At 55.0% G+C, this 20,222-nt stretch overlaps 3 protein-coding genes across 9 annotated transcripts in view; 2 read left to right on the top strand and 1 right to left on the bottom strand.

The window, feature by feature from the left end:
• The first annotated feature begins 1,486 nt into the window (after positions 1 to 1,486).
• Positions 1,487 to 2,879, top strand: LOC141743171 (C-C motif chemokine 3-like). The gene is made up of 3 exons (XM_074586896.1): positions 1,487 to 1,609; positions 2,039 to 2,150; positions 2,540 to 2,879. The coding sequence occupies exons 1-3, from the start codon at positions 1,543 to 1,545 to the stop codon at positions 2,643 to 2,645; spliced, it is 285 nt and encodes a 94-aa protein (XP_074442997.1). The 5' UTR covers positions 1,487 to 1,542; the 3' UTR covers positions 2,646 to 2,879.
• A 4,575-nt stretch (positions 2,880 to 7,454) lies between these two features.
• On the top strand, positions 7,455 to 9,506 carry LOC141742037 (C-C motif chemokine 3-like). The gene is made up of 3 exons (XM_074583426.1): positions 7,455 to 7,672; positions 8,314 to 8,419; positions 8,805 to 9,506. Exons 1-3 carry the CDS (start codon positions 7,480 to 7,482, stop codon positions 8,893 to 8,895), a joined length of 390 nt encoding a protein of 129 aa, XP_074439527.1. The 5' UTR covers positions 7,455 to 7,479; the 3' UTR covers positions 8,896 to 9,506.
• A 2,463-nt stretch (positions 9,507 to 11,969) lies between these two features.
• Positions 11,970 to 20,222, bottom strand: part of RANBP10 (RAN binding protein 10) — a 90,269-nt gene continuing 82,016 nt past the window's right edge. For 5 of the 7 annotated variants that reach the window (XM_074583422.1, XM_074583423.1, XM_074583419.1 and 2 more), the window contains one exon: positions 18,869 to 19,559. Coding sequence is in view for 5 of the 7 variants with exons in the window: in XM_074583419.1 (XP_074439520.1) it covers positions 19,429 to 19,559 (131 nt within the window). In the remaining 2 variants the exon portion in view is untranslated. Of the gene's footprint in view, positions 12,568 to 18,792; positions 19,560 to 20,222 lie in introns of those variants that run through there. The other 2 variants (XM_074583418.1, XM_074583421.1) reach the window with 2 other exon arrangements.

The raw sequence follows: 20,222 nt of genomic DNA, 5'->3' as shown, positions 1-20,222 counted from the left end.
GGGACCTGTTTATGAATGCTTTATTTTTAGTCCTCTGGCAGCTACACAGCATGGGTCGCCTCATGCCAGCCCCTCCTGGGCCAAGTCATGCTCTTGAGACGTAAGGTCTCCATCATTCCACAGGAGCTGAACCAAAGCACAGAAACTACGAGGGTCTGAGTATATATTTTAATAATTTCTACTAGGTTGGGAAGAGCCTTGGCATACCCCGCCTGGGCTCCTTGGGCCTTCCTCAGCAGGAGATGTGTCTCCTACTGCAGCCGGGGTTAAGGAGACCTGGGCATGACCAGAGCAGTTCTCAGCACTGGGTAGTTTCCCCCCAGGTTTTTTAAAAGGGTCTCAAGGATGACACAGTCCCAGGAATAACGTCCTGCTCCAAGGGGGCAGCGGGGGGCTGGGAGGGTGCCAATGTGAAGAAGGGCTTGAGGTGGCCCCGTGGGTAGTTCACGGTGGGTGATGGGGGACCTTGGTGCCCTGGGGATCTGTGTGGGACCCTGGTGCTCCGTGCATCCACTCACAGCATGGAAAAAAAACCAAGAGGGAATGGGGAAATAAGCTGTGCGTAACTGGCAAGGACCTGCAGAAGGGTCTGGTGGGCTGTGGGGCTGGATGAGGAAGGGGGAGTAAAGCACAGTGGAAGAAGCTGTCCCCAGGTTAACACAGAGAGGGTGACCCCCTTTCCGCAGGTCCCGCAGGATCTGGGAGGCTTCAAGGCTGCGAAGGGAGGAAGATGTTGGAAAAACACCCAAGAAATTTGAATACCAGCGTTCATGAATACCTTCCACTTCTCTCGGCCTGAGTCAGGCTCCCGCCCGGAAGCCGAGGGGCTAAGCCAGCCTCATCCACGAGGAAGGCCTTGGATCTACCTCATTATCCTTTCACCCCACGCTTCCCAGCTATAAACAGGGATTTTTGATGGAAAACTTGTGTTGCCCTCCATAGGAACAGCTTGGAATGTGACGCAATTTCTGGCAGTATTTGACGTCTATAGCTTTTGAGATGCAGAGGGCTGGTGGCAGCAACAGTCACCGTGTTTCCGCCTAATGGTCCCCAGGAAGTTCACAAGACATCCAGCCATCTCCAGAATGTTTGTGTTGGCTCTGTGTCTTTTCAATGACTTTGCACAGAAAGCCAGGCTTTGCCTTTCCTATCGCTACCGATCCCCTCTCCCTGGGTCTGGCCGCCCTCGAGTTTATGCCTCCGCAGAGGAGGGTTTCGCTTCCCTTTTGGACCCCGCGGCTTTCCCACAGACCCCGTTTGATGAACGCAGAAGTTGCTGAAGTCTGTTGAGTCTTTCTAGGTACCATCTCGGTCAGTAACCTTTAAGATCCCACGTGACACGGAAATCCCCTTGGCCAAAGAAAACACACAGGGCTTTCGCCTGAATTTGGTCAAAATTCTTTGGAAAAGGGCTAATGTGGGGAGGGGCTGGGGAGGATAAATTGCAGATAAATTGCAGCACCTCCTTGTCTGAGCCCACAGTTGAGCTCCTCCGAAGCGGCAGAGCAGCACCCTGCGAGGAAGAGCTCTCAGGCAGCCACCATGCCTGCTGCAAGGACACTCCTGGTGCTCGTGGTGCTCCTCACCCTCTCCTCACACTGCAATGCAGGTAGGGTACCTCGTGGGCCACCGCTGAGGGCCAGGGCTTGGGGTGTCCCGTTGGGGAGGTCAGGCAAGGAGCCCCGGTGTGGAGCTCCTCATGCTGCTGGCAGCAGGAGCAACCCCCTGGTCGGGGCAGCAGCACCTGCCGGGGTGCGGGGAAGGATGGAGACTGCTCCCAGAGCCGGGGGGGGGTTCTGCAGGGATCACCTGGAGATCATCCTGCCCCGGGAAGGAAGGAGGCACCTGGGGCTCTGGGGGGTTCCGCAGGGATCACCTGGAGATCATCCTGCCCCGGGAAGGAAGGAAGCACCTGGGGCTCCTCATGGCAGCATCTGTGGAACTTGGGGGATGTTGTGTGTGTCAGCCTTGTCATTGGGGAAGGTCTCAAAGACGGCTTGGCAAGCCAGGGTTCACCATCTCTCTTTTTCTTCTCCAGGCCCTCACACACCGACCGAGTGCTGCTTCAATTACATAAAGTCCCCTCTCCGGCAGTCTGTCCTGAAGGGCTTCTACATTACTCCCAAGGAGTGCTTTTCCACAGCAGTTGTGTAAGTCCTGGTCATTTCCCCACTGCTGTTCTGTCTCCTGGGCCACCCACGGGTTCAGTTCATCTGTCCCATCTGGGGACAGGAGGGGCCAGATCTGAATGGCCTCCATGGGTGTCCGTCTGACACCACGAAGAGGGGAGGATGCGGCTGTCCGGCCATTTCTACAGGGCAGAGTTAAGGACACGAATCCCTCGCAGCTCCTGAAGGTTCTGCGCAGGCTCTAGAGGCGTTGGGCTGCAGGATGAGCTGCTTGTAGGGCACCAAGTACCCAGGGGCAGCGTGCCGGGCCAGAGGGAAAGGAGAAGGAGTGCAAGGAAGGGAGGATGGTATGAACGAAAGCTGGATTTTAGCTGTTGTTTCTCACCAAGCTTCACTTTTCATCTCGGCAGGTTTGAGACCAGAAACGGGACAAAGGTCTGCGCGAACCCAGCGATGAATTGGGTGGGGAAAGCGGTTGAGAGGCTTCAGAAAAAGAAAGAACTTCGTGCCCCGTGATGTAGAGCGGGTGCCCTGGTTCAGACTACCCAGCATCCTGGTGGAAAGGAAGGTTTATGGTCATCCTCCTGGGAGGAGCCACCCTGCGGAGGACCCCGATGCTGAGGGGTGGCACTGACTCCCCGGAGCCCTGCGCCCCATCGACCAGCTGGGCACCAGTTCCTGGGGTGCTGCCAGCCCTGCCAGCACCCGCCCGCTGAGCGCAGACACAAAATAAAGGTTTACTTCATGTGGTTACTGGAAAGTGGTGTCCTTTCTTCTTCCAGCCCCAGCAACTGCGCTGGCGCTGCCTGGTTGAGGCATGGAGCCGGACAAGGGGCTGGGGTGGGATGGGGGCTCTTCCCAGTGCCTCCACAAACCTTGTGGGTCTCACTAGGGCGGGCAGGGAGGGGGACGGGAGGGTGCTGCATGGGTGCTCTGGGCATTTGGGTACTCACTTCAAGGGGACCCAAAAGGGGTCCTCTGAGGACTTTTAGATGCAGAAGCACCACAGTTTTGGGGCTTGAAGCTTTCAGCTTGTCCCTTGCGTTGCACGAGCACAGCCCCGCTGCCACGTCCGCCCCAGCACCTCAGCGTGTCCGAGCCGTACTGCAGGGGAAGGGTTTCTCTGCAGAGCTCCCTGGGCAGGTAGGACAGGCGGCGGATGCTGAAGCCGGCGGGGGATGCTGAAGCCGGCAGGGGATTCACCCGTGCACAGCCCTGGAAATCCCCTCCCTGCCGGGGGCCACGGGGAGCTCCCCAGTGATCCCTGCCAGGGCTTTGGGATGGGGAGGAGAAATGGAAGGGCAAAAGTGAGAAAGCTCATGGGTTGAGACCAAGGCAGCTTAACAGGTAAAGCGAAAACTGATCGCACAAGCAAAGCAAAATAAGGGACTCACTCACTCCTTCCCACCGGCGGGCAGGTGCTCAGCCGTTGCCAGCAGAGCAGAGCTCCACCACACATAACGGGGACTCAGGAAGACAAATGCTATAACTCTGAACATCCCCATACTTCCTCCTTCTTTACCCGAGACAGATTAGTAAGGGGAAAAGAAAATCAACTAACCAACCAACCAACAAAAGAAAACCACAAAAAAAAAACCAAAACAAAACAAACACAGCAAGTGATGCAGAAGCCATTGCTTGCCATCAGCCAGATGATGCTCAGCAAGTCCCCGAGCAACAGCCACCCTGGCAGCCCCACTGCCCACACTCCCAGCTCCTGGGGAACTGGATTTTGGCTGCAGCAGCTCCAGGGATTCTTTCACGACAGAGACAAACCCTATGCAGTGCCGAGGGATGACCCGGACACACCGCAGGTCTGGGAACGGGGCATCCCATGAGCACCAAAAGGCAGGTGGAGATCTCTGGGGTGCACCAGGAGGTGCTTCAGCTTGAGGAACCTTTTTAAACTGTTGCCTTTACTCTTCAGGAGCCTTCAGACCATGGAGGCACGCTGTCTGCTTGGTCGTGGTGCCCTCTCCTGACAGCAGTGGCATGGACGCAGCACAGACCGTGCAGGGTGTGAGGGCAGAGCCAAGCAAGGAGGAGCATCCCATCACCTGGAGGAGCCGGTGCCTGTGCCGAGCAGGGCCTCACCTCCATCCTGGTCCTTGATCCACCTTCCCCAGTGTCGGCCCCCAGCAGCGACCTGCCAGCACAGAACCAGCATCGCCATGACCTTGCCCTGGCTGAGCCTGCTGCGAGGCCTCTTGCCCGTCCCACGGTGCACATGGGTCCCACCAGCCCCTGCCCACAGTGCATGTGGGTGCCTGTCAGGTCCCCGGCCAGGGGTTGTCCTGCTGAGCAGGAGTGGGTCCCCATGGGATCTTGCCCTGCCAGGGAAAGGCTGGCCCAGAGCATCCCTTCCACCCGTTGGCATGTGCTGGAGGTGCTGTGCCGGCAGTGCAGGGCGGCCCAGGCCACCAGGAGCAGGAGGAAGCTGGGGCGAGGAAGAAAAGCCAGATGGTGTCCCTGAGCAGGATGAGCCAGCTGTAGAGTGTCAGCCCCACGGCATCTAGCATGGTGGCGCTGAAGCCAAGGGCTTGGGCCATCCTTTGGACCTGCCTTCTCCAACCAGTGCAGTCCCCAGTGACTGCCATAGCCTGAAGATGGGGACAGGACCAGGGCTGTGAGGCCACCACCAGCGCTGTGACACCATCACGTGCAACAGAAACCCTCGACAGAGGGTCCAGACCCAGGACCGGAGAAGGGCACCTAGCTGGGACAGTGGTTGTGGGTCCCGTGGGGAGGTCTGGGTAACCCAGGAGCTGCTGTGCTGGGAGAGCCCTGCACTGCTGTCAGGAGAGGGCACCACGACCAAGCAGACAGGGTGTCTCCAGGGTCTGAAGGCTCCTGAGGACTAAAGGCAACAGTTTAAAAGGCTTCCTCAAGCTGAAGCACCTCCTGGTGCACCCCAGAGATCTCCACCTGCCTTTTGGTGCCCATGGGATGCCCCGTTCCCAGACCCACAGGGAACGGACCAGCGCCATAGGCATCCTACATTGGATCCCCTCCAAGCCAGGGCCACGGAACGGGGGAATGGACACAGTGAGGACGCTTGGGATCCCAGGGCAGCCGTTGTATATTAAAGAGCTGGTTTTCTTCTGCTTTAACTTCTTTTCCTCTCCCAAGCATCTGCATTGCCATCAGCTTTCTCTCTTCCTGACTAACTGCCCATTGCTTAGACACATAATCTCAGCACAACCAATAATTAATTGAACAGATACATAGGTTCCTATTATAGCCATTAGCCCTGTTCACATAGATTTGAATAATGTTTTAAGCACATTCCCAAACCATCCGGCCAACGGCTGGTGTCCCACCTCACCCGGCCAAAGGTTTTTTTGTTTTACGAAAAACCTCTAGGTGGCTTTGGATTGTCACTGCATCCGTTTCTCTTCTTTTGTCTTGGTCTACACAGAAGCAGCAACTGGTGTTTAATGAGAGCACAAACCCCTCCTTCGGTCTCTAATCGATCATCTAATGCTAATTGGGTTTGTATCGCCTTTTGACAGCTAGTGTTAACCTCTGTTTGGAAGGTCTTTTTGCTGTCTACCGTGGCGTCTGTAATACTGTTTCCCTCGACACATTTACTAGCGCCTTTCCCAATTCTATTACTCCTAGCAAGGGCAAGAAGGCTCTGGTGAAAGCTGGTTATTGTTATCGTTTCACCTTTGACTTTTTGGCCGTGGTTGATGTTGATGAAGGCTTCCTCCAGAGAGGGTTTTGGTGGTGTCGGTGTCAGGGACCTCATGCCTCGTGCTCTTACATTTCCTTTGCAGAGGCTCAGCATACCCTGTAAAAGGATTAATTTCTGTGATTCCCCACTCAAAAAACAAAACGCTGCCTGAGTTAGAGAATAATTCCCTTCCCTACGTTGGGTTTTTTTTGTTCACGCCTACCCATTTTGATTTCTAAAGCTCAGTTCCCCCTTAATGACAACCCTTCGCTTTTCATCCATGTCTAGGAGATGGTGTGAGCCTGGTGGCTTGTTGGGCTCAAGGGTCTGTACATCGGGGACGTGGTAGGAGCTAGAAAGGGGCAGGTGAGAGAGCCAGGGGAGGGGACAGAGACTGCAGAAAGGGGCTCAGGGGCTGCGTGTTGGGTGTCTTCTTCCTGCAGAGCCCTTTCCTGGGAAAAGTGGCATTAGAAACGAGCGGTGCCGTGCCCAGCTCTCCGCATGGTCACCCTGCCGTTGTTCCAGGCTGCCAGGCCCCGTGTCCTGCAGACCACATCTTCCAAACCAGTCGTCAGCACATTTGGGTTGTTTCCTTCTCCTTTCTTCTTCCAGAGAAAGCGCACAAACGTGAGATAATCTTCAAGGAAGTCCATTTCCACCTTTCTCCTCTGAGAAGCCCTGGCTTGCCCCATTTCCAAGCCACAGCCAGGTTCCCCCCATGCTCCCACTCACCATCATCCCATGTGGGTTCCCACCAGGTCCTCACCCCCCTCCTCGCATGCAGACCACAGCTGCATCTCCCCTTCCCGGGGAGCAGATCTCTGCATGGAAGCTGGGCTGATGTCCACCAGGGCCACTGTCGGGGTCTGTGCCACCCACCCCTCCTGCCCTCGGGGTCCGGGATGACTCTCTTGGGGTTGTGGTAGGGTTTGTCCCAGCTCCCTGCAGAAATGACCCGTCTGTGCACTGATGACCATAAGCCTCCATCGCTCTGACCCTCTCACTTCGATCCCGTGGCTGGTGTGGGAGGCAGAGGCAACGCTGGGGCTCAGATTAGGATCAGAGCCAGACTCTCCTCGGATGCCCCAATGCCATCGCCCCATTTCTTCACCTTCTGTAAAGTCCCCTGAACCCACCAGAAGCATCTGTGCTCTGGGGTCCCTCCTTGTATGGTCCAGTGTGGCTTTTTCTGCATGCCATGCCATGCCATGCCATCCCATGCAATGCGATGATCCCATGCCATGCCATGCCATGCCATGCCATCCATCCCATGCTAAGTGCTTCTCTGTCTAACCCAGTGCCCTTGGTGTGGCCAGGGTGGTTGGGGAGGCCGGTTTGGAGGGGACTCATCAGTCACTTGCCTTTGACGACTCAGGCAAACCGGTAAATCCGTCAAATGATCGGTTCCTGCTCAGAGATTCTGGTTCTCCCTCCTGTTAGAAACAAACAGGCAAGCATTAGACTTGATGTCTTGCCTTCACAGAAATCTGTTTTCCTGGGTAAATTTCGGTTCCCCCAAAGCCTCCTGGAAGTCCCTCGCAGCCTCACGGCTCTTCCGCAGAAAGCAGAAGTGGCTGCCCCCGCTCTTCGGCCTCTTCCACCCTCGGCGGGACGTGCCCCCAAAATAAACAACGTCAGAAATCCCCTTGTCCCTGGGAAGAGGCTTCTCAGAACATGTCCGATCTTCTTGGGAAGGGGTGGCATGCAGAGGATAAATTATGGCGCGGCGAGAGCCAAAGCCACAGACACCGGGGAGGGCAGCAGGAAGCAGGACGGAGGAAGAGCCCTCACACAGCCACCATGCTCGCTGCAAGGACGGTCCTGCTGCTAGCCGTGCTCCTCACCTCCTCCCTGCACCGCGCTGCAGGTAAGGCACCTCCTGAGCGGTGGGATGGGGCACAGGGTCCCTACTGGGGTTGTCCCCTTGGTCGTGGTGGGGGGATCAGGCAAGAAACCCCAGCGGGGAGCGGGGACGGTGCTGCTGGCAGGAGGCACAACCCCTGGTTGGGGCAGGGAAGGATGGAGAGGGTGCTGGGTGGCCTCAGCAGAGCCAGCCCTGGGGGAGATGCGGCAGGAGCTTGGAGGAGGCTCCGGCAGCCATTCTCCAGATCTGAGCTGGATGAGGTTGGTGGTGGTGGTGGGGGAGCACGTGCAGCTGTTTGGAGCCTCCCAAAACACCTTACAAATTATGTGCCCCCACTTTGTAAACCCCCAAAACCTCGTCCCCAGGCCAAGCACCCCGACCTCACTGTGCACGCTGGCAGCTGAGACAATGCGGGGTGCCAGGTCCCGCGCCGTTCCCCTCCCCACCGCTGGCCACCTTTCCCAATCCTGGCCTTGCTGCCATGAAGGGAAACAAATCCCTGCTTTGGGGTGCCGTGGGGGCTGCTGAGAACCTCCGTGGCCTCCGTTTTGTGCTCGATATCTCGCCACGTCACTGTCCGGCGACGCAATGAGCTGCAAAATGCTGCCAAGGGGGCTCACAACATCTCTCCCTTCCCTTCCCAGCCCACTTCACCCCCACCGAATGCTGCTTCAAGTACGCACAGAAACCCATCCGCCACGTGCAGAGTTTCTACGAGACGCCCCGCGACTGCTCCTTGCCCGCCGTCGTGTGAGTAACCCTGGGAGTTTTCCATCCCACCCCCAGCGCGGTTGGGAGCTACAGCAGCTCCCCCCGTCCCGTCCTGCCCCACAGACAGCCTGGGGTCCGGCTGGGAGCACGTGCCCTGGGGGGGCGGCTGTGGTAGGAAAGTAGCTCTGGGGGGTGGGCAGAGGGGGCGGGAATTATTAGGTTTCAGTGCTTTCTGCTAATGGCAGCAGTCTGGGAAGACTCAGACATGCACCATCAGCTCAAAGGAGGGCACAGGCTGCAGCAGATGGCTCCAAGCCTCCATAGGGGATGGGGCAGCACACAGGGCATGGAGAAGTAGTTGCACGGGAAGGGAACGGCTCCACGGTTCATGTTTTCACTCCCTTTCCTCGCTTTCTCGCTGCAGGATTGTGGCCGCCCGTGGTGACGAGGTCTGCGCCGACCCCAAGAAGCCTTGGGTGAAGAGAGCCATGAAAAAGCTTCAAAGGAAAAAATGAAATCCTCCTTCTGCTGTCCACCAGCCATCCAACTCGTCCATCTGGTCCCCCCCGTCTCTGGAGGGTGCAGGCAGCGCTCGCGGCTCTTCTCCACGGGGTGCTGTAGCGATGGCACCGTCACTACAGGTGGAGCCAGCCCGAGCCCCAGTGGGACCGGGTGTCGCGGCGGCATGGACCAGCCGGCCACAAAGTCCCTCCTGTTGTCACCGTCCTGCCAGAATGTGCCCAGTGGAGCAAATATTTATAATAAAGACTCATTGCCACAAGGTGCTCTTTGAATTTTTCCTGATTCTCCAGCCCAAGGAGCAGATCCTACAAGCCCAGGGCATGGTGCGACCGAAAAACCCCTTTGCCACGGGCACGTCTTTCTCCAGGCTTGGGGCAAACCGTGCCTGGTCATGATGTGCTTCACTGGGAACCAGATACTGGGGCCAGGCCTTGACCCATAGGTCAAGGACCCACAGGTGAGGTTACCGTCACCCATAGGTAAGGCTATACATCCTTACAGCATGCTCTCAGCCCCACGGTTGGGAGTGGAGGTGTGATAAATGATTTAATCGCAAACAGGATTCCAATTAGAATTTATAATTTATTAAAGGAACAAAGGCAAGCAAACAGCGCTGGGTGTGCCGGGGGTCTCTGCCCAACCAAGACACACACCTTACAGACCCCATTTTTGGTTTATATCTCCTATAGTAATACATATTCATAACTGCCTCTAAAATGGTTGGCCCTTGCCAAAAATGGGTGTATCCCCCCCTCTTACAGGTCACTATGCAGATAACAACAGGACCGGTTTAAGTTGGTATCCTAGAATGTTCGCCAGGTGGCTCCTGCAAAACACAGACACGACAGACACACCGTCTCGTCTGCGGCCAGACAGACAAAACAATCAAAGGTCACACTTCACCCTGTGGCCCTAACACTGTTCCACACTGACACGAATCAGTTAAGCACATTTCACAGAGGGTTCAGGGAAACGATATGGACCTGCCAAATCCTTAATACCTCGTCAGCTTCCAAATATGCTGGTGGCCACTGCAAAACAAGCGAGGGAGATGAGAAGCGATGTCGGCAGCGCCAGGAGGGTGAGGACCCAAGCCCTTCAGCTGGCCAGGAGGTGTCCTGGCTGCTGACCCTCTGCAGGGCCGGGGAGGGTGGGAGCAGCTCGGGCCCCTGTCTGTTAACACCAGGCTGATGGTCCATCATTTCACGGGAGAGGAGCAAAGTGTCCGGGGAAACCTCGGAGAGGTGAAGGCGAGAGCTGCGGTCAGTGCCACGGACGGAGCCTCAACCTAAAGCTTCCTCGGTGTTTCACACTCACGATCGGAAGCCAGGGCAGGGCTGTATTTTCTAGGACATTCTAGAAAAAATACATTTTCTAGGAATGTATTTTCTCCATTCATTGGATGCAGGCAGGGGACAGGAAAAAAAAACCATCCCGAACGACATCTTTGCCCACGCATCCTAAGCGCCACGGGGTAAAGCAGTGGTGGAAAGGAAAGCTGAGGCAGAATCAGATTTGGGGGGGGACAAACGTCTCAGGGATTGTGCTTGGCTGCTTACAGACAGGCGGTTTCGGGGTTACACCTTCACAGCACACCACACTGAGGGCCAGGACGGCCGTGTCTTCCAAGAGACAAAATGGAGGCGCCAACAGCCGTGCAAGGAGGTGAACTTGCGGATCAGACACCCCCAGTCTGTATGTCACCAACTCTTTTAAACACTTTACTTACGAAACGAAGCACCCTTCCCCGATCATTCAAATTTGAGGGTTATGAAGATTCTTTCCTCCCCCCCCCCCTTTTTTTTTAACCACCACTGAAAAAATTATGTGGACCCACAACCCGAATATTACAAGCGGACAACAGGAGGCTCGAGGAGAAAAATCAATTCCTGCCACGGCACACCGCTGAGCCGGAAATTTTTGACCTGCAAAATTCTGACCTTGACCTTCACCAGCTGTGAAAGGTGTCATGGGGTGCTGTTGCCAACGCAAGGTGGGGAAGGCCAGCAGCTCCTCGAGGGCTATTACGGGGATGACACACCGCACCCTCTAGGAGAAAGGTGGTGATGGAGACGTGGGACAACGACCGTCTGAAATAAAAATCATTATGAGGCTTTTACTACTCTCTAACCCCTTCGTTAACAAAATAAAATGACGCTCCACTGGGCACATTAACGTTACTCCTAGGATTTGTCCCCCTGGCAGTGTGGGTGACAGGGAATGGAGTTGCGGTGACGTTCAGGACTTGTCCGGACGCCAGGGACCTCCTGCTTGGGGTCCACTCACGTGCGTTGAGTGAGATGCCACAAGGTGGGAGCGTTACCCAATGCGGGGCATCACGGGGTGGCAAAGAGGAGGATGCAGGAGATGGTCCGTGACAAAAGGGCGCCCGTTAATGATTGCCAGGGTCTGTCCTAGGGGTTTGACCGCGAGCGTGCGCTGGAAGCGCCCCTCGACCGCTACTTCTGGCAGGGCTTAGCAGCGGTGGGAGAAGCAATTCCGTAAGAAGTTTTGGAGAACAGCCGTCACGTGCTTTCCGTTATGCCGAGAAAATCTTATCGCAGAAATATATACAGGCGTCGGCAGCTGCTGCAGGACGAACTGCTCCACAAATACCCCCTACCGAGGCTGGGCAGGGCTGACCTGAAAGTCTTAGCGATAATTGCTTATTTCCCTCCAATAATTGCACGTGAGGCAGCGATGCCCGAGCCGAGAGCCTGCCCTGACCACCAAGGGACCTCCGCAATGACAGGGACACGCTTCTGCTGGCGTCTGCTCCCCCCTGGGTGGGGAAAAACCCACCCTGGAACCAGCTCATCCTTGCGGGGCAGAGCCCAGCTCCTTCCACCAAGCCGTCGGTCCCCGGGGCTGATGCCTGCCGAGCCGCGGGGCATCACTGCTACAACCACCCCACCGTCCTGCCCGCGGGCAGCAGCCCCGCTCCGGCAGGGCCAGATGCCACCCCGCGTCGGAGGGGACACGAGCTGCCACCTGCGCCGGCTCCGCCGCTGGCTCCACCTTGCCCAGCGAGCGGAGACTGACAAAGCACACGGCTCCACTCGAGCTCTTGCACATGGATGTGTATTTTAATAAAAATAATTCTGTCAATATACAGCAGAACGTCGATTTCTTTACCATATTTCCAGTATATTTTCATAGGCTTTTTTTCAGTTAAAATCCCCCCCCTCCCCTTTTTGAAGTTTTCATGCGAAGCATCAGATAACTTAATTCACAAATACTAAGCTTAGACTGAACCAATGTGCACAATTTGTGTAATGTCCATTTAGCCGATGTTGTACCAAAGAGGAGAAACTCCCTCCCACCCCTCACCTCCAAAGGCGATGAGAAGTCTGGAGCGGCAGAGGGAGATCTGCTCTGTCGCAGCCCAACGGTGGCCGTTCCTCCAGGGCCGGTCGGGAACCTGCAAAGACCTCGCAACCCCAGGCTCCAGCTGAGCGTTTCATACCTGAGTTTTGAGCAACCAGCAGAAGAGTTACCTGCGTGGTGGCAGGTCCTGGGGCTCACACCGCCCAACACGCTGCGTGCAAGAGCTTCAGGTGCCGGCAGCCTCCTCCCGTCTGCCCTGGCTGGAGAGCCCTGAAGAGCGCGCACAGGTAGGACCAAGAGGGACGATCCCAATCAAACGCCTGTGCAGAGTCCTTGGTCTGGAAGAGTCACCACACCGGTCTTTTGAAAATTTTCTTTAAAATCCTGGTTATCCCCAAAGCTGCTGCTGCTGCTTCTCCTTTCTCCAAGTTAGAGCTCGCGAGAAGCCCAGCCTGCAAAACCCTCCGTGGTCCCTCCCGGAGCGGGGATGCAGCTGAAGCCCTCCCGAGCGCAGGGGTCAGAGCAGGAGCCCGGACCCAAGTGAAGCGACCAGAGAAATGGTGTCTGCCTGGCCAGAGGAAGTTCAACAAGGAGCAGAAGTCTGCGTGGCCGCCGGGAACATTTCTGCAGCGATGAGAGTGTAAATCCCACACGGGACTTGGCACCCTGCGAGCAGGAGAGAGTCAAGCCTCCCTCTTGGAAATAAAACAGCTGGCAGGACGTGTGCTCCTCAAGCCTGGATGGGCCCTTGGCTTGCCAGATGCCATACAGCTCAAGGCTGCAGGATCTGAGCTCTGGTGTGGGACACCAGGAGAGGGACAGACACGCCACATTCACTCATCCATCACCTGCCACCTCTTGTTGCAGCGACCAGTGGTGCAGAGCAGCTAGTGCCTTCTCTGGAAGAGGCCTCCAGGCTCTCAAACACTCACCTTTCCAACCCAAATCTGCTGGAGCTCCCCTCACGCTCGCCCCACCGACACTTCCTCCAGCTCTCTGACCTAGACATGGGACATGGTTCACAGCCGGCTTTTGGCTCTCAGTAAGAGCTGCTGGACTGCATTTCCCTCCATCACACATTTTTCTGGGGCTGAAGGGTCCCAGCAGCACACAGCACACATCCCCTGTCGTGTCCCCCTCCAGCCCCTTTGCAGAAACACCTCGGGACAGAGATGTACAGCTGCAGACCCAACACCAGATCTCTACAACAGACCTACTCCCCTCCTGGATCCACCACTGCTCCAACACGGCCAGGGTTTGAAGGAAGTTGCTCCTTCTGCAAAGGGGACTCCCAGGTGGACCAGGACCACCTTGCCAAGGAACGTGCTCCTTCCCTCATGCTGTGACCGGCTCTACGGGGCCTCACCACGCCCAGCACTGAAGCATGAAGGACCTCTCCTCCTGTGGGAGCAGCTGAAGTCTGCACACTGCTTCTTCATGGGAAGAACTTCCCAATACCGTGTTGTGCACCAGGCAGCTTCATGGCACTCACTCACTGCTATATCGCCTGGCCACCATGGTTCCCCTTCTCAATCAATCAATCCCGTGAAGGCAGAAGGAATTCTGAAACTTGCATCCAAGCAACACGTGCTACGCAAGTATGAGATAGACGGGTACCAAAGCACAGCAGCATCACAGCAATCCAACACGGTTTGCTTTGCTGGAGAAAGAGATGGTTCACCATCCCCGATGTCTAAGGAGGAAAATGATAAATTCGATCTCCAGAGCTCGTTCCACCAGCTCTGCCTGTACCAGTTGCTCAAGGGAGCCTCAAGAACAAAGCTATTTAAAGAATGGTAAAGATGCCTCAGTAAGGCCACGTGAAAAATAAGGACACAGGCTCCAGGACAGGCTAAGATGTCACTGTAAAAAAACCAGAAGGAATAAGGAAGCAGATGGAAAAATCCTGAGTGTACGCGACCACGAGGAACGACACTCTCGAAGGGAGCCATTCTCCACACCAGTCACAGCTGGTCTCCAAGTCAGGTCGGCAGCAGCCCAGCGAGCACCACCAGGATGCTGGAAATAGAAATGGGCTCCAGCACCGATAACCACACACCTTCCACGTGTCCCAAAGCAACGGGGGGACTGGAGGGGAGAGAGAGCAGCCACTGGACAACCTTCCCCCCAACAGCTGGATGCCACTTATCCGGGGGGTCCCTCTTTGGAGGTCCCTCTCCATTCTGCTGGCCACACGCAAAGCCTTGGTTTCTAACCAGACTCCAAAAGAACGGCAAAAGTGCTACAGCCAGCCCAGCTGCGGGCTGGTGGGATCCTCTACGGTGACAAAAAGGGATCGTCCCATGCAGATCTGCCCCTTTAGGCCAGCGCAGCAGAAGCAAGCCCAGGAGGAGCAGTCAGAGATGCCATGCCCATGCTCGACAAACGCGTCGTTGGCACGGGCCACGGAGCTGCCCCTGGGTCTCACAGCAGCTCCTGCAGCGCCAAGCACTGCAGATACCACTTCTGGTGGTCACACAGGTGGGAGATTACTGGGACCGGGGGAGGCAATGGAGCAAGAAGGGAGACCTGGTAGCAATAAGAAGTTTTCCCAAGGCAAGCTGGCTCTGGGAGCACCCCTAAGGATGCATGGGAAATAGACTGCTGCCCTCCATGCTCACAGGAGACCTTGACTTGGAGCTCACCGAACCCGGTACGTCTTGAATCAGCTTTTGTTAAACACCTGCTAGGATAGGATGATGGAGCAGCAAGAGCAATCATCCGGAACAAGATTTGGCTCCCTGGTACAGCAGAGATGTCCACAAACTAGACTGCGTCCAGCAGAGGCCACTAAGATGGACAAAGGCTGGAGTACAAGGTGTATGAGCTGGATACAACTCCCAGAAACACTTATCCCAGCTACTCCAACGCCTCCAACTCCCTAGTCAATCCCTCATCTCACTCCAAAGTTCTCCCATGTTACTGTCTACGGGACTGCCCTCACTGCTTGCGGGGACAGTACGAACCCTTGTCCACAAGGAGAAAAGCCTACTGATGGAATTCAGCTCCATGAAGCTGCCTCTGCAGGACTAAAGGACACTTTAACCAAGGCTCTAGGTCTGGAGTTCCCAAAATGTTGTTCTCAAAGGGCACCGGGCTCAAAACCAAAGCCCATGATGGCAGGGCTGCAGTTCACCACCCCTGAAAGAAGGTTTCCACCAAGTCCCTGGGAAATGTTAGTTCTTCTGAGAGGCCCCTGCTGCTATGCCAAGTTTGAGGAAGGCAGGTGGAGAGGCTGGTGTCCAGAGTACAGCTGGAGGGTACCTCCCACTGTGCAGATTGTCACCTCTTTGGTGGTGACACTGGGCTGAGCAGTTGAGAGCTGAGACCCTGTGATTGTGTGGACACGGCAGAGCTGGAAGAGGCTTAATTGTTCCAGCCGCAGCATTTCACAGGTCCTGGGAAGGACGCCGTGGCTGGAAAGCCTCTCTTGGGGCTGTGCAGTGAGAAATGTTGCCTGTGAGCAGTGTCTGGCTGCCGTTTGGAAAACCTTCAGGGATCTGAGATCAGCCCAGCAGAGAGCAACCTACATGTCAGCCTCACGTGATGCAAGTCCTATAGCCAATGCCATCAGCATTATAACGTTGGGCCACAGCTGAAACCTTGTCACCTTCACTGAGAAGCCAGCAGTTCCTACTACGGGCTACGCGATCGTTTACACGGTGTCACTGAAGGACTCCTGGGAGAAGTGACACTGTGAGGGACTGCCCAGATGAAGCAGAGCCTCAGCTGGGGTGTTCTTAGGTCATCTGTTTCTGAGTAAAGCATGAGGTAAATCACTTACATAAAAGTAATTTTTAAACTGCCTGAAGCCGCTGGTTAGGTGCACCACCACATTCAATGTTAAAGACTCAATTTAATTTAGTTCTGTTCATTTTTTAAAATGACTGCAGCAATTCAAACCAAGTCTCAGCTGATACGAACCGTCAAGGAGCAGCCAGGGACACTCAAAGACCAAGAGGCTTTGAAAAAGAACCTGGGAAAAGCAAGTCAGAAACCTCTTCTAGGAATCTGTGGTAGGTTGAAGCCCACACCTCCAGCACACACCGCACACGCTTCTCCTCCTCACACTGAGTCATGACCACGTTAGTCAGAACCCAAGCCCAACAAGCAGAAACCACTAGTGAAACAGGTATGGGACAGATATGTCACAGCAGAAAAGGCCTTGCACTCCCCGAAAACCAAGATCAGGACACCAGCTACAAGAGCTGGCAAGGGCAAGAAGTGGAAAACATCACTGCTGACAAGTCTACAGGGATGTACTGCCACTATGTGACGCACGTTGTCAAGAGCAACTTAGCCCTGCCACATGCAATTAATCATCATTAAGAGCGTGGCCTCTTAGCACGAACCCTGACACAACGGCAAGATGGTTTCTACCACGGAGGCGTCTCCGTGAGAAGCCAGAGAGACCATCCCACCACGCACTTCTTGGCACCAGAATAACCGGGTATCTAGGAGCACCTCTTGGGGCTTTTTGGTAGCAAAAAGGGAAACCAAAACACAACGAAAATGCTCCAGGGTAGTCAGCACAGCTTTGCTGAGAGACCAAGTGGGGCATTAATATGACACATGACAAAGAGACTTGGCTTAAAGGAACCACAGAGGGATGGAACAGAGAAAATTCAGAAAGAGAGAAAGATGGTGTGGCTACAAAGATGAAAGACAGGCCCGACTGCAGCCAGCCAGTAGCAAGCGAAATGGTGACCAACAGCAGAGGAAACCGCCAAATGCGAAAGGCAAAGCCAGGTACTAGAGCATTTCCAACCTAAGTACCCATGATCAGCCCCTCAGCATGCCATGGGCCCAGGTCTAAGAAACGGAGAGCCTGCAGAAGGATCCCTCACCAGGCCAAGTCCACGTGCTGCTGCAGGTCCCGCAGCGGCACCGGGGCAGCCTGGCAGGTCCAGCGTCAAGAGGCTTCAGAAAGGACGTCCGCCCACCAAGCTAGTGTCTCTGCAGTTGTGGCGAGGCAAAGACTGCAGGCTGGGGTAATACCCATCACTAGGACCACGAGCAGAATTGAAAAACCACTACATTTTCCTTCAGGCACATGAGGTCTTCCCCAGAACTGAAACACAAGCCCCAGATTTGCAAGTTAAATTCTTCCGCTTAGTGCAGACTTCCGCTTCTGTCTGCCCTAGAAGAAAGGCCGTGGCGCGCATAGCTCCCCCTGCTTTTTCTCAACTATACGAGTTGATCTAACAAAAATGTCTCCTCCATCTCTAAACCTCATGTTGCCCGTTTTCTTAGGCCCCAACAGCTCTAGCACCGCCGCTGCACATTGCATGCCTTCACCAAAAGGTAGCGCCAGGCATCCCAGCCACCTCCACCACCACCTGCACATTCACTGCCACAGTCGTCTTCTGCCCCCCCTGCTCTGCCTTGGTTTCAGACCTCCCCTTCTAGCCGCAAACCAAGCCTGCAAATGCAGAAAATCCTTCAAGCTCTAGGCTTGAGGTCACACACCACCTTCCCTTCTCCAGCGGCACACAAGCTCTCTTGCTGCTTGAAGCCCTGGCACAGGCTAACCTCCAATTTAAGGGCAAACTTCAACACGATCTGTTCATCTTTCATTGACCCTCCCCCCCCCCAAAAAAATTTAAAAAAAAAAATTCACGAACAGCAGTAAAATACGTGTTGGGTCTGAGCTCCCCAGGGGCCTCCTCAGAGCTACTGACCTACAATTCATTTGGTGCGGAATTACAATTCCTCCCACGCAGCCAGACCGAACCTGAAGTCTCCCAACGGTAGACCGGAGGACGCAGAGCACGTGGGGCTGCTACGCAGCCTCATCGGTTCAAAGCACGCGCTCAGAAACACTTATAGGCAGATAGTTTGAACACCAAAAGCTTAGTAGCACTTGAGTGCCTGGGCCTGATACATACCACAGCAGAGACACGTTAGTCCATCTTATTTGGAGGTTACTCGCCCACAGGACCCTCGCTGGTCGCTTTTGGGCCTGAAACTAAAATAGTTTTCTTAGTGATCCTTAAAAAAACATCGCTGCTCCCTTCTGACCGGCTCAGACCTTACAAAGCTAGTACTGACCCTAACCCACAACCTCATCTCGGCACGTGCGACCTGCAAAGGTGAGCACAGTTCACACTAGTGTTCTCGAGACACTTCCAAAATTTAGAAGTGTTCATTTAGATCAGCGTTATACGCAGGGGTCAGCAAATACTGCTATTATCGAGTCTTAGTGACAGAACCCTCCTGGATGGCGAAACGGGGGGATGCGTGATTTAACACAAAAACCGACAGCCCAACTGGGCAGCACCCATGGATGTTTCTTGCAGGCTAACACAATCTGCTTCTACCAATACAAAGGTAGATGATTTCATATCCGTCGGTCCTATCCCTCCAGCTGCTCTGAGAGCTGTATTTACCTATTTCTCAGGGCTGTGAGATGCTTTTACACTGCAGCCACCGACACAGGCAACATCAAGTCTTCCCACTCACAAAGCCAAGCGTTTGAGAGCCCTGTGCTCTTAGAGAGACAAGCACCACCACGAAGGACCAGGCTCCTCCAGTTCCCATCATTAGTGCGTGACAGGACCTACCTCACCAGGTCTCCTGCAGGGCTGGATGATGTGTATGGCTGGGACCGAGTCTGTGGGCAATAAATACATCAATGACTTTGTGGAGGTGGAAGAGACCTTTTTAATAAACAGGATTCAAATAAAATAAAAAAAAAAATCCCTCTGAACTGCCACTGCGAGAAGAGTTCAGATAACTAGCACAGAAGATGATACTGTATGTGCACAACGGAGGGAGAAGGGAAGAAAAGAACAAGCTGTCACCAACTTGATCAGCTTCCTCAGTAAATCAGCAGAAACCAGCTCAGCAAAACTCTCCAGATAAAATACTGGTGGATCCATGAGAAACAACTCAAATCAAAATAAAGAGAAATCCCTACAATCGGAAGGCGCTACATTAGAATAACCAGCGAAATACTGAGTGCCGCTGGAGCCGCAGCAATGGCAGGGAGACAGGTACGATCTGCCCGTCGTTCCTGGGGTCAGGGATAGCCACACAGCGAGGGACTCACTCAATCCTGTCACAGGCAGCGTGTGTGTGTGCTAGAGGGGGTGTTGGTGGCAGGGAGGTCAGGCTATCGAACGAGGTGGTGCTGTAGTGGCAGCAACGGAGGGTGAAGGGCAGCACTCAACGATGTTAACTCCATCTTGCTCTGGTGGCTAGTGCAAATAGTCGTCTACTCTGGCAAAGGAGCAGGAGCCCAAGCCCACGCGAGCCATGAGCCGCAAACACTCCGAGGCCTGGCCCAGGGCAAGCATCAGCGGGGGCTGCTTTGGCAGGTTCTGAGATTCTGTAGGGGCAAAAAAAGAAATCTGTTTAGAAGAGGAGTCCTGGCTGCATGCCGGCTCACCTCTCTGTCCCACCTGGGCACCAAGGCCAGCATCCCTGGCAGAAGATGCTGGCTCTGGAAGGAAGCTACTCCACACACCCCACCACCCGTGACACATCCCACGTGGGGCCACAGCTCAACAGGGCCTTTGAGAAAGTGCTGCTTTGGTGGCCAGAGCAAGAAAAAGGCAGTGGAGCTCCTGCTGCCTCAGTGTCTGCCAGAAAACCCTCAAAGCATGAGAGATCAATGCATGGAAGAACAAGAAAAGGCCGGAGAAACTGGCACCAAGTGAGAGGCAACCTCTCCCACTCTCCCACCTGTGCAAGTCTACACAGTAGTCCAAGCCCTAAACAAACTCACTCACTGGTCACTGCTTCTTTTCATCTTCATGTTTGCTATGCACGCAAGAGGGGATCCTCATCTGAGCTAGACAAGGTGTCTTGCGACCTGTGTGATGAAGCACGTCCAGATACCATCTTTCACGTCTCCCTGATGACACCCCTCAGCAACTTGTCCATGTCTCTCAAGCACCGGACCAACAACGGCTAGAACTGAGCCACCCTGCTGGACACCTGCCCATGCTGACTGTCAGGGGAAGGGACTCTCCTTCCCAAACCATGTCAT

Source organism: Larus michahellis, chromosome 4 (assembly GCF_964199755.1).
Source record: "Larus michahellis chromosome 4, bLarMic1.1, whole genome shotgun sequence".
In the NCBI taxonomy this organism is placed as follows: Eukaryota; Metazoa; Chordata; class Aves; order Charadriiformes; family Laridae; genus Larus; species Larus michahellis.
The sequence above is the reverse complement of the archived record's forward strand: the minus strand, read 5'-3'. Positions and strand labels throughout refer to the sequence as shown.